This window comes from Panthera tigris, chromosome F3 (genome assembly GCF_018350195.1).
Source record: "Panthera tigris isolate Pti1 chromosome F3, P.tigris_Pti1_mat1.1, whole genome shotgun sequence".
In the NCBI taxonomy this organism is placed as follows: Eukaryota; Metazoa; Chordata; class Mammalia; order Carnivora; family Felidae; genus Panthera; species Panthera tigris.
In genome coordinates, this window is record NC_056678.1 from 61,098,793 (window position 1) to 61,111,682 (window position 12,890).

Sequence of the window (12,890 nt, forward strand, 5' to 3'; positions counted from 1 at the left end):
TTTCCGGGAAGAAAGCAAGCAGCCAAGATGGGAGCTGGCCATGGAGAGAGAGTGGTTCGTGGGAGCTGGGACCTCGGTCCCACAACCACAAGGCACTGAATGCTGCCCACGGCGGGAATAAGCCTGGAAGAGGAACTGTGCCTCTGATGAGGTCACGGCCTCAGCTGACACCCAGATTACAGCTTTGTGAGACTAAGTTAAATTGTCCCCAGACACCTAAACAACAGAAGCTGTGTTGTAATAATGTTGTGTTGTTTGAGGCTGCTAGATTTGAGTAATCCGTTAGGTGGTCATGAGAAACTAAGACAAGGAGTGTTACATAGCAAAGCAGGACCCTTCGATTCTACATACCTGTTACATTACAAAGACTAATCCTATTACTAAGTCAAAGTCCCCTTGTATTTCGTCTGTCTTCCATCGAATCTTTCAGGGATGAAGCCCTGGCCATCACACGCACATGAATATCAGCACCGAGTCTGTCTGTCCGTCTTTCTCACCAAGGTTTGTCAAGTTAGCTCCCCAATTACAGCACAGGAAGCAAGCAAGGAAATGAACTACCCCAATCAAGAGGTCCACGCTTATTTTTGAGTGAGAAAGCCATTTTGCTCAGCCATGGGCTGGCATTTGGAGTTATAGTCTTTCACTGATACCAAATATATCCTCAAAATCAATGCTAGTAACAATGACAATAGCTGAGTTGTTTTCGTTTTGAAGCTTGGCTCAGAGGCAAGGATTCAAAGGTTGCAACCAAAGCAGGAAAGAGACCCTCTGTTAAGTGACCGTCCTTCAGATGCCAACTGGAACCATGTAGGCAAAAGCTGGTGGAAAGGACAGCAACTGTGTACAAAGCTCGCCTCGTTTGGGGTCTGACCTCCAACTGCACACAGCCCAATTCCTGCGAGAAGAAATCCAACAAGACAATGATTCTGCGCCTCCCTTCTCCCCGGGTTCTCTCTGCAAAAAAAAAATCCAGTCTGGGCCCAACTTTTCTCTTTTTCAGGAACTGCCAACACACATACCAACTCCAGAATTTTAACCAGGGGAGTTTCCATGGGGATGGAAACAAGCCACGCAGAGTGGCGGTGGCTGTAGTCCGGGCAGGGGACCGACCCAGACAGAGGTCACCCGTCACCTGCACTCCGTACGGTGTGCAACAGTCTGCTTTAAAGAAGCCGGGCTGGCAGCGGCCACGAGGCCAGGGAGATCGACGCACAGGGGCCCCGCTTCAGGGCGACGCTGCCTCCCCCCTCCAGAGTCTTCCCCAGCTGGGAAAAGCTGTCTGTATTTTCACTCTGTCCTGACTTAACCCTCTGGCATTCTGGGGGCCCAGGGATACATTTTGCTGGCTGGCAGTCTCATTTCATGCTCCGTGCGACCCAAAACACACCGAAAGAAAGGGAGTTTAGGAGATGCCAGGAGTTTTAGAGAGGTCTGTGGATTGCAAAGACCACAGCTGTGAACAGAGAGAGAGATACAGGTGAGAGAGCTAAGGCACGACGGTGGCAGCGAAAAAATTCTACCAGGAGCAGTGAGTCTTTCTGTCTCACTGAGAAGGGACAAAACTATAAACGATGAAATGGCATACTCCCCCGACATACCTAGAGCTTTAATAACTAAAATCATAGATGGGGATGATTTTTAGGGATCGAAGTAATGAACGATGAAAGCCGCATGTGTAGAGGTTGGCTAATCTAAGGGGGAGCGTGAGTCGCCAGGGGCGCCCACACTCTGAAAACGTGGCCGCTGGAACGATGATCAAAATACTCCTCCGGAGTAAATGAAAGATAGGATTATCACCAGCTTGCAGGCCGCGAAACAGAAGTTAAAGGAAATCAGAGAGAGATGCATAAACCCACTGGTCGAGAGAGTAAAGGACCAAGAAATGATTGCTTGCTCTCTGTTCTGTTTTTTTATTTTTATTTTTTTTTAAAGGACCTTTCCATCCAGGGTTTCTTCACCGGAATTCTGTGAACTCACACGTGAGGTCAGGAGTAGCACTGCCAGACGGAACACATCAAGCCTTGATTGAAAATCTGGTGCCTTATCAGACCAGCCCCTGCTCCTCTGGGCCCATGGACCATGGCCCCAGTCATCTCCGTCCTCCTAAAACTTAGCCCGGAGCGCCGCACGTGGCAATCCGCTTCCAAATATTTGCTGAGCTGAACTGAGTGCGCGCCCTGCCCGTATATACGGTGGAAGAGATCTCGCTCTCAAACCGCACTGTCCTGCTGGGGGACGCGCGTCACTGCAGCGTTCAGGAAGACCGCTAGGGGCCCAGAGCTACGACACGGCGGTACCCAGTGCTATGAAAACAAACGTGCAGCTTTTGCCCTCACCCAGCTTGGTCATCCCCGCCGCGCACTCAGAGGGAGCCGCGGTGGTGACAGCAAGCATCCGTCCCCATCACACGTGCTCCCGGAGCTGTCTGAAACCAACGCTAATCCGGTCTTGCAGCCTCCTGCACCCGACCCAAGAGACTTCCGCAGGCTGCCGTTCGGCGTGGCCTTTCACCCGATGAAAATGGAGCCTGTGGACAGGGCCCGCTGTGGGTCCCAACCCCAGATCCGGGATGCCCTCCCCACCCCCTGCCCCGCCCGCCCCACCCCGCCCCTGCCAGCGGACAGGCGGCCCCGTTGGCGACTCACCGCGCGTCCAGAAACCGGGAGCGCAGGATCATGACGGCCTCGCATGTGCTCTGCTTAAGCTGCATCTGGATGGAGCTGAATTTGCGGTGGATGATGCTGACCATACGCTCGATCTCCTTGGGGGAGATGGGCCTGGTCCGGCTCTGCTCCCGCAGCAGGTTCATCACGTGGGTGGTAAACTCGTTGCACGCCTGGAACGGCAGGACAACAAACAGGGGCCGTGTGGAGGGTCCGGGCCCGGACGGAAGGCTGGGTGGGCTTTTCTAGACACTGGCACAAGGGAAGCCAACTCACCCCACACAAGTTCGTGGGGTGTTGTCACGCCAGAGGGATGAAGTAAATGGTTGCTTAGAAATACCTTGCATCCTGTTTGAATTTAACTTTTGGCCACCATGGACATTTTTTTTCTTTTAAGGGAAAAAAAGAATTCCTGTTTTTCATGATTTACTGTAGTTGAAAGGTGAGAACACAAATCCGAGTATAAAACGCACCCCACAGCCCGGGGCACCTGGGTGGTTCAGTCAGTTAAGCGTCCGACTTCAGCTCAGGTCCTGATCTCGTGGCTTGTGGGTTCGAGCCCTGTGTCGGGCTCTGTGCTGACAGCTCGGAGCCTGGAGCCTGCTTCAGATTCTGTGTCTCCTCCTCTCTCTGCCCCTCCCATGCTCGTGCTCTGTCTCTCAGTAATAAATAAATGCTAAAAAAATTTTTTTAAAAATGCACTCTACAGCCCTTCACCCCAATGTTAACAGCCAGAGACAGTTGGGGGGCCAAATACCACATAAACTTCTGCCTTGCTCATTATCTCTGATATATTAGAACTTCCAAATGTTTGATTTTCGTATGCATCAACAGCCAAAGAATGGAATCATGGAATTAAAAGCTAACCTTCCCGGGAGATTTTGCATCAACCTATTTCTCCTTTTAGTTTTATTATGAGAATTGCCTCCTCTGTCGGCCTTCGGAAGACCCACTAAAGCCACGACACAAAAGGGATCTGTCCTCAGAGGCCTTGTAGAAATAGCATCAACACATGATGTTGAGGATTCAGAAGCCATCTCTGCAGAAAGGAAAACTCTCAGGTTAGACTAACATACCATCAGCTCTGGAAGGGAAGTTAAAGATCATATTTCCCACCTTCTTATTTTATAGTTGGGAAAACTGTGGCCCAGAGAGGAAGGGCCTTTTCTGAAGGCACATGGCAAAAAAGGACCAGCTGAGTCAGGACCCTTAACACTTCCTATTCCAGGCCGGGGACTTCCGTCCAAACTTGCTCCTCTGAACATCACTACCCTTCCTGTGGTTACTATTTCTTAACATCTGAAGTGTGGTTTCCTTAGCTGAGCGTTCAATAAAATATCTATGCACAGGTTAACTCACAGCAACATTATAAAACTGTATTAGATTCGTAACGAAAAAGGCAAGACGATCGTTGGACAGCTGAAGAACCAAGGACTCAAAGGGCTCCAACTTAATATCAATAACAGAAACACACCCATTCGTGAGAACACTGCACGGCCCCTGTTTTTCCAGCGCAAAGCCTTTCACATCTGTCAAGAATGCAGTGCCAACAACCCACTCGCTGTTCGTTTCTCTAAGAAATCCTTTGAGGTTGGTTGGCCAAAGATACGTGCGGAGCCGACCGGGCAACGTCTACACTGGAGACTGGGAGGTCTGGTCTTTGACCCCGCCTCCCTAAGTGTCTGGGCAAAGCCTATCACTACTCCGTGCCTCGTTTTATGCATCTGAGGGAGTATATTTAATCACTGCAAACCTGTAGCAAGGCTAGCAGCAACTATGGACCTGTACAGTGACCTGTGGATGGAGTGAACCGTGCTCGCAAACACAGGGGAGCACGCGAGAAGGACCTGGATGGTCTGCGCTCAGATCCTGCCTCTGGGACTCACTTAGCTGTGGGACCTTGGAAAGTTGTCTAATCTCTCTGTGACTCGTCTTCTATTTGTGAATTGGGGGTGGCAGCACCCACCTCAAAGGGGATGGTAAGGGTCAGATGACTTACTAGGTGTGTGTCTGGCTGCAGAAGGATGTGTCCGGGTGCGAGTTTCTCTCTTGGTAAAAATAAACAGGGTGATAAACACCTGCTTTCTACTCTGCAGGCAAATGCTGAAGATAAATCCGTAGATCAGGTCCACATAGCATTTTGCTCTCCACTAAGAAAATTACTATATAAACCCAAGATCTGTATGATAAGCTTCCTCCCTGCCCACCCAGCCCCCAGTTGTAAACAAAGGGAAGGACAGAAAACCTGGCATCCACTTAGCTGGATTTGATGAGGCCACGGGGTGGGGAGTGCTGGGTTAGGCACACAGCAAGCATCCCAACCAGCTTTGCGGGCAAACGCTGCACCTCGCTAGCCTGCAGCCTCCTGACCTCGTGGGGGCTCAAAGGGAGGAGGGGCTGGATGTGGGGAGGCATTGTCAAGGGCACTCGCTCTCCGCTGGGAAGCCGCAGTGCTGGGCTCACAATAATGCGCTTCATTACAGGGAATAAAAATACTCACAATATCTGATGTTTATTCAAGGCATTTCATCCTGGGGCCCTTTCTGTTCTGCCATAAACAGACAGTGGGGTCTTTTCACCCACTGCTGAGGTGGAACGAGGCAGCTGCTCGGGAACACACACTAGAGAGCAGAGGCGAGGTCCAAGTCCATGTGAGACGGACAGAGCATAACGATCTGGGTTTTCCCAGGACCTTCACTACCCACGAGTCCTCCTCAGATCCTGCCAGCTTCCACCTTGGGAAGCTGGGCTGCCTCTGTTAGGTCAGGTGTTCTCGAAGCGCCAGCGATGGGGAGAGCTGAGGTTACAACTCGCTAACTACACAGAGCCCTCGGAGGTTGCAAGTTTCTGTGACGGGGCCGACTCCACTGTGGACGGTCATAAAGGCAGTCACTTTCAGGAGGTGCCATTCCGGGTGCCCCAGAGACCCCAAGGATTTCAAAGGGACCCTTCCGAGGTTCCAGGGCAATGGCGTTTCTGGGAGCCGCAGACTAAAGACAAGCCCCCGCCTCGAACATTCCGCTCAACAGGCCAGAGTTTTAAGTTTCTGTCCTGCACTCTGTTGAGCCCGCCTTCTTCCCTCACTCCTTCAAAGTGGATTTGGTGCCAATCTCGGCAAAGAATATAACTAGGATTTAGGGTCCTCTTAGCCGTGAACCCGCCAACCCAGCCCAGTTCAGCCTTACAGATTCAGCCCCATCCACGCCTCAGCAGCATTATGTACGAAAGCTGGAGAACCCTGGAGAGCTCCAAGACCCATCATTTAAAAAAAATATATCAGCTGGAATAAAATTCAGCTTTCTGACATCATGGTGTTGTCTATTAGAATGCATCAGTTCTTATATACCTTAGCTACCTACATGATCTGCTGAAAAAGCATTTTACCAACACCATTTACTGAATAAAAGAATTTCTTTCCTTTCTAATAAACATCTCTAGAAGCTTTCTTTATGGAATAACCTCAGGGTGAATCAAAGGCTGATTCAGGTAGGGGGTTTTTGTTTTTGTTTTAAGGGATGGGGTTGAGGAGGGCGATGATACCTAATTAGCAGAAAGCTAATTGATCGTCTGGTCATCTATCACCACCATGCTAAAAACAAAACCAATAAAAACAACACAGAGTCAGCTATTAATAGCCAATTTGGCAACTCTACCCACGTACTACTAAAGTAGAGAATGACATTTTTACTTTCCTGAAGTTACCTGATTTTAAAAAAGCTCCTACGAGGAATGGTCACAGAAAAGTGGAGAAGATACATCTCCCAGACATATGAGTGAGGAGTTTAATGCCATAATTTCCCTACAATCCGTTATTTACTATAATTAACAATATAACTAGTATTAATAAATTACTAAACACCCAAAGTGTGTTAAGTAGGATTCAGTTCTTGCCCAGAAACTAAGGAAATGATTTGTTAGTTTTTTTAAGAATAAGAAATACAGATGATCACCACCATACTTGTATAATTTGTCCTGTACCGATGGGAGTTTTTCTGAGTTTCTGCTTTCCCACATCTTTATTATTTAAAATAGGCAGATATCCAGGAGCATATTAGCCCTGGCCTCTCTTAGGTACCAGTAACCTAGTCCGTGGAAGTAACACGGGACAAGCTGACTCCCTCCCTGTCTACACAAGTCCACACTCTCTCCATATTGAGTGCAGTCAGGTGGTGTTCTTATAAGAGCCCATAAACTAAGGCTCAGAAACTGGATTCCAGGGCAAGCTCTGCCCTTCACAGGATGTGTGACCCAGATACACAAGCTAAGCCTTTTGATCTCCATTCCCTCACCTGTATCAAAATGGAGAGGGTGGCAGTTCTTGTCCTGGGTACCCAACCACAAAACTGTCTTGAGAGACAAGTGCAATGCTGTTGGCAACAGCGTTTTACTCATTTTGGATGAGCGTAGAAAAATGACAAGGGGGTTTAAATCAAGTAAACAGTCAGTTCTTCTATGTTGCTGGCAACCTGAGCTAAGAATAAAGCCAGTTTTCAACACCTTCCAGCCTAATATCCATCGTAGTCATGGGTCTAGTGGGGGAAGCCACCCTCTGGGCCCTTCTTGTGCCCCTGGAGTTTGGAGGGAGTTAAATGGATGGCAGGTCTAGATAGGTTGTTACAACCAGGCTTAATCTTGCAGGTCAAGTAGGAACAGCACTGAGTAGGAAGAACTCAAGAGGCTAGAGACCTTTATAGGAAATATCTCCATCTGTCTTCCCAAGCTATCCCACAGGTGAGGGCAGACTCTGAACTCTACAGTGATGGATCGGGTTGGAGAAGCTTCAGGGATCAGCCCGCTACCTGGGCTCAGCATCTCCTGAGATCTTGGGAAGTGTCTCCATGAGCCAACACTGTGGCAAGAATGTATGTTGTCTCCCAAGAAGGTGAACAGAAATGACTCACAGGTTCTTACCACCAGATCGCTTCTCTTTTCCTCCCCTCAAACCCTCCCCAGGCTTATCTGATCGTTGAGCTTCCATGCTTGGCTTCATGCTTCACAGCAATTTTTTCCCCCTCATAAAAGAAGGGACTCGGTAGAAATCCATTTCAGAGGTAGACGGGAGTGCAATAATGAAACTTTCTTCGCTTTAAAATTTAAAATGCCTATTTCTACTTTAAAATTTAAATTTTCTATTAAGTTTGCATTTGCCTTGTACCTAGATAGTCCTGAGTGGACTGTACAGGGTCTTTTGATTTGCTTTTGCTCCCTCTTCTTTCGTGACTCTTAGAAAAGAAAGCCGGAAAGCCAGAAATTTGATGAAAGTTAACTACAGAACTTCAGGATAATGCTGCATTCAAAAATGTGACAACAAACACACCTGTCGCCTACTTGTGGAAGAACGACTGGTGTAAGGGCCTTTTGCTCCTACTGACCACAGGAAGCAGAATGGATATGTAAATTCCCGTGTGTGTGCGTAGAGGGGAGGGTCTCTTAGAGAGAGGAGCTCTGTTATTACGTACACTTTACATACTGCTTTGTAATTTAAAGTCTTTCTTATGCTCTCCTTCATATGGTCTTTGTGGTCCTGTGACGCCAAATGCACAGCTCTTTGCCATACATCACCAGCTTTTGGGTGGAATATGTGGACCACTGGGTCCTACGGGCCATCCGTGGAGTGTCAGGACTGGAATCCAACTTTGTTGCCTACAGGGGTCCCCTGAGACCTTCTACTCTTCTTCTGGAGGGAGGTGAGTATCCTATTCTATATCATATACAAAAAGAACATGTTTGACTCTCAGTTGAATGGAGTCTGGGTACAGCAAGGGCTTTAAGGCTATGTTTTAGTATCCTTTCCCGTAGGATTCCATGAGTACCCAGAAGATAAGGAATCCTCCCCCAAATGAGCAAACAAGGGCCCTAGGAACCCAGCGACCACCCCACAGGTCAGGTGGTGACTCTGCTAATGACCTCTATTACCCTGATGAGACCTGACTGCACGCCAGGGGCCAATGCTCTGGAGCCCCAGCCTGAGTGTTTGTTACGTTGACTAGTAATGTTTCCTGAAATCATCGCTTACAACTTACGTTTTTAAAATGCCTTAATGTCCAGTGTGCCTGGGTTTTTAACAGTGGATTTGGTAGACTCGAGGATTTGGATCGAGGATTTGGTGGACTCCGTTCTGACCAGGGGCTCTGTGTTGAAGCGCAGAGGCTGGCCCCCGGGGTCTCTGTAAGCCCCTGAGTTAAGAGGTTCTTCGTCCTTCCTAAAAGGTCCTGGCACCCGATGCCCTCATGGCCATGGTTACCTGCTCGTACTTCTCCAGCTCCGTGTGGTAGATCTGTCTGATCTGGGACAGCTTGGCTCTGTAATCGGAGTGCTCCACGGAGTTGTCTGAGCCCGCGCCTCCCGAAGCCGCCGCTGCGGCTGCGGCTGCCGCCGAGCCACCACCCTTCTCGGGGCCCGCCACCCCCTCGGCCAGCAGCATGTTGTCCAGTCGCATCAGCTGGGGGTCTGTCGGCTCCTCCTCCTGGGCTCCCCGGATACTCAAGACTGCAGAGGGACACAGTGGGAGGGGAGGGTTAGTGGTAACCCAAGCGAGCAAATGAAGAAAAATAAAAACAAGGCTGTGTCACTGGCTCAGCAAATCACCAAAGAGCCTGCAAAATGGCATCTGCAGAATGGATGAGGGATCAGGTGAGGGGATACCGAGAGTGGGGGGAGAATGCCAGGAGAGGACTGCTTTGTTCCAGAAAGTAACGATGCTCCAGCTACCCAGAACGTCCAATTCACGGGGGCAGAAGGTAGAGGGAGCTGGGGACAGGGGCCTGGGAGTCAGTGTTGCATGGGGACAGAGTTTCACATGGGGAAGGATGGTGGAGTGTCACACAGAGACAGACAGTGGTGACGGCTGCACTACTGAATGCACCTAATGCCGCCGAACTGCACCCTGGAGGCTGAAAAATGGTCAAAATGAGAACTTCTGTTATGTCTATTGTACCACAAAGAAAGTTCAAAAGTAAAAAATTTAATTATAACAGAATATAATCTTCACGTTCATCCCCAAACTGCCAAATTTTTAATTCAAGAAAAGACATTTCCTTCTTCGTTTCTAATTTTAGATTTCCACGAGTTTGTGGTTTTACACTCATTGACGCTGTAATATTTGATCAGCCCGAATTTTCACATTTCCAAAATAACCTAAGCCACGTACATCCAGTCATTTTGGATGGAAATGTTAAGACCTTTCCTGCAGACCTGCAGGGAGGGTAGAGAAGTCTAAAAAGGCAAGAAGATATCTTGCATGTCAATGTCAATTATTCTTCAGTAAAAAAATAACAAAACAGCACGAAGGCAAATTGGCCGTCAAGTGGGGAATATTTATCTCTGGACACAGAGATCTCTCCATTCCAGGGGAGGACTCTGTCCTGTTCGAAACCAGGGTGAGACCCATTTAACAAGCTGTTTTGGACATTCAGAGAAGCCAGGTAGGGTGGAGGAGCCTCAGATGGATGAGACGGCTGCTTTTTATTAAAACGCCGTGGCCATTTGGGTGGGGGGAGTGGTTTGGACTGGAAGAGATCAAGTGTTTTAGTAAATCAGCAGAAGAGCCGGGCAGTCTCTTTTTACTACCCTCATACAACCTGCCATAAAATAAATCACTCATCTAAACCCAGTTTAGCTGTCAGCAGCCAAGTCTTTGTTGAGAGGGAACATGAAAAGAATTTCCAATTAAAAAAAAATGGAAAAAAAAAATTGGGGGTAAGTCGTGGGAAAGGAGGGAAGTGATTCAAGGCCGAGGAGAAGGAGTCCTACATCCGTTTCCGTTTGGGGATGGGGACAGCAGGCATGATGTGGCCCGACAGATACGCAAGCACTGGAATGATCCGAGAATCAAGAGCGGTTTCCAGGTAGGGTGTCATCTGGGGAGCCCCAAAGGGGGGGTGTCAGTTTCAGTCATCTCTGGAGCCCCAGCCAGGCAGCCCACGGGGTCGACACCAGGAAGGTGGGTATGAGCTCAGTACGAGGGAGCGTATAAATGTTCAGGGCATCCTATCACACAGAATATCAGCATGACCACACGCTCCTGGCTTCCAACAGGCATGACAAGAAGCAACCTCGAGCGTCGTTCGGAAGGAAATCCCAACTCCTGTGCTAAAAGGGACCCTGCAGCTGGGCTCTCACGACACATGAGACAGCCAAGAGGCATGCTGAGTCACGCGGCCCAAGAGGGGCAGTTAGAGCAGAGGGTAAAAGGCACCGGGTAGAAGAGCAATGAAATAAGAAAGGGTGGCGGGAGGGAAGGGAGCCAGCTGGGGTGGAAAGGAGGAAGCCTGTGCACCTGTACGCAAACACCATGCACGACCGGCCCCAGGTTCTGCGTTCACACCGGAATCCTTAACATTCTGCTTCACCAAAATAAAATTACCACACGGGTGATGGCATCGTTGAAGTTTGCTTTGTGGACTTTTTCTTTTCCAGTGAAATCCTTCTTTTGTCGGTCCAGGACCCTCACTGGGAAATTGCCCCTTTGACTGATCTTTGAGTAACATTTGGTCATGTTACTCTGTCCCTTGAATTTATTTACCCAAACCTCCAAAGTCCTGTGAAGAACCTATCACCACTAACAGAGGCTTCCTTAAGAAAATAGTTCAATGCTGTACCCATTTCCTGCATTAGACACCCTTCCAGTCCCCAAAGGAACGAAAAGAATGGGATCACCCAAGCACCCGGTGGTACAGTCCCTCTTCTCCGCACCTTTGCAAGTGAGGGCATTCGTGTGTGGGGTCTGTGGGCGTTTCTCTACTGGATTTTATTTGGTGAATTGTAATTGCTTTATCAACAAAAATATTTATGGGTCGTTTAAAAGTAAAAGATTCACCTCTGAGCCATTCTTTTACATTTTTTTTAATGTTTACTTATTTTTTTTTGAGAGAGAGAGACAGAGCGCGAGCAGGGGAGGGGCAGAGACAGAGGGAGACACAGAATCCGAAGCAGGCTGCAGGCTCCGAGCTGTCAGCACAGAGCCGGAGGCGGGGCTCGAACTTGTGAACCGCGAGATCATGACCTGAGTCCCTGAGCCCAAGTCAGGTGCTTCGCTGACTGAGCCCCCCAGGCACCCCTCTGAGCCATTCTTAAGAAACAAATGTAACTGCCCCACTTTAGCTTGGGCATTAATTAAATTGTTCCAGGGCAAAATTCTACTCTCATCCACTCAACTGAATCTGGTGTCGCATATCCTCCAGAAGAGGCCATGGACTCTGGGAGAGCAGCCCCTGCACCCTCCCCACCCCCTCCAAGACTGCCAGGAAACCCCACCCCAAGATGCTTGAGCCAATGGTAATGCCTCCAAGTGGATCTTCCTGGTCACTCCATAGCCAATCCCTCGTGCACGTGAAAGAGCTTATGATAATTTCTGGTCTCAAGGAAGGTAGCAAAGAGAAAGAGGACGATGGCATCCGAATGGTCAGGACTCGCCCCATGAGGGCCAGCCTATAACCTGTCCACCCAAGATGATGGCAAAGATGCTGAGACAGCACATGAGCCTGGGACCACCTCGCTCAGTCTGTCAGTTTATTCCATTAGCAAAGTTCAATTAGGAGGAAAGTAGGAGGAAGCAGAGATAGATAGTCACAGACCAGAGGTCCGGCCCAGTCCCTCCACGTACTAGGCAGGGAACCACGGGCACGTTACCACCACCAACATTCACTTCTGAGTGTATTTTCCCTCTCCAGACCCGCACGGTTTCACCTACCCCTATTCTCCACCTTTTCTTTTTAAAGTCATTTTTAAAAACATTTTATTCATTTATTTTGAGAGAGAGAGAGAGAGAGAGAGAGAGAGAGAGAATCCCAAGCAGGCTCTGCAGCTGTCAGCACAGAGCCTGATATGGGGCTCGAACTCATGAACCATGAGATTACCACCTGAGCCAAAATCAAGAGTCAGAGGCTCAACTGACAGAGCCACCCAGCTGCTCTCCACCTTTTCTTTTTTCTTTTCTTTTCTTTTCTCTTCTTTTCTTTCTTTTTACTTTTTAAGTTTTTTAAATTTTTATTTATACTTAAGAGAGAGAGACAGAGAGAGAGAGAGTGTGAAATCAAGTGCAGGGGAAAGGCAGAGAGAGAGGGAGACGCAGAATCCGAAGCAGGCTCCAGGCTCTGAGCTGTCAGCACAGAGCCCGACGTGGGGCTCGAACTCATGAGCTGTGAGACGGTGATCTGAGCCAAAGTCAGAGGCTCAACCCACTGAGCCACACCCAGGCGCCCCTCTACCTTTCCTTTGAAACTATCG

At 48.9% G+C, this 12,890-nt stretch overlaps 1 protein-coding gene across 9 annotated transcripts in view; it reads right to left on the minus strand.

Moving 5' to 3' along the window:
- Positions 1-12,890, minus strand: part of PBX1 (PBX homeobox 1) — a 289,312-nt gene that overhangs the window by 42,984 nt on the left and 233,438 nt on the right. For all 9 annotated transcript variants that reach the window (XM_042976720.1, XM_042976718.1, XM_042976719.1 and 6 more), the window contains 2 exons: positions 8,908-9,152; positions 2,646-2,836 (listed from right to left, as the gene is read on the minus strand). In XM_042976720.1, the coding sequence (XP_042832654.1) occupies positions 2,646-2,836; positions 8,908-9,152 (436 nt within the window). The remainder of the gene's footprint in view (positions 1-2,645; positions 2,837-8,907; positions 9,153-12,890) is intronic.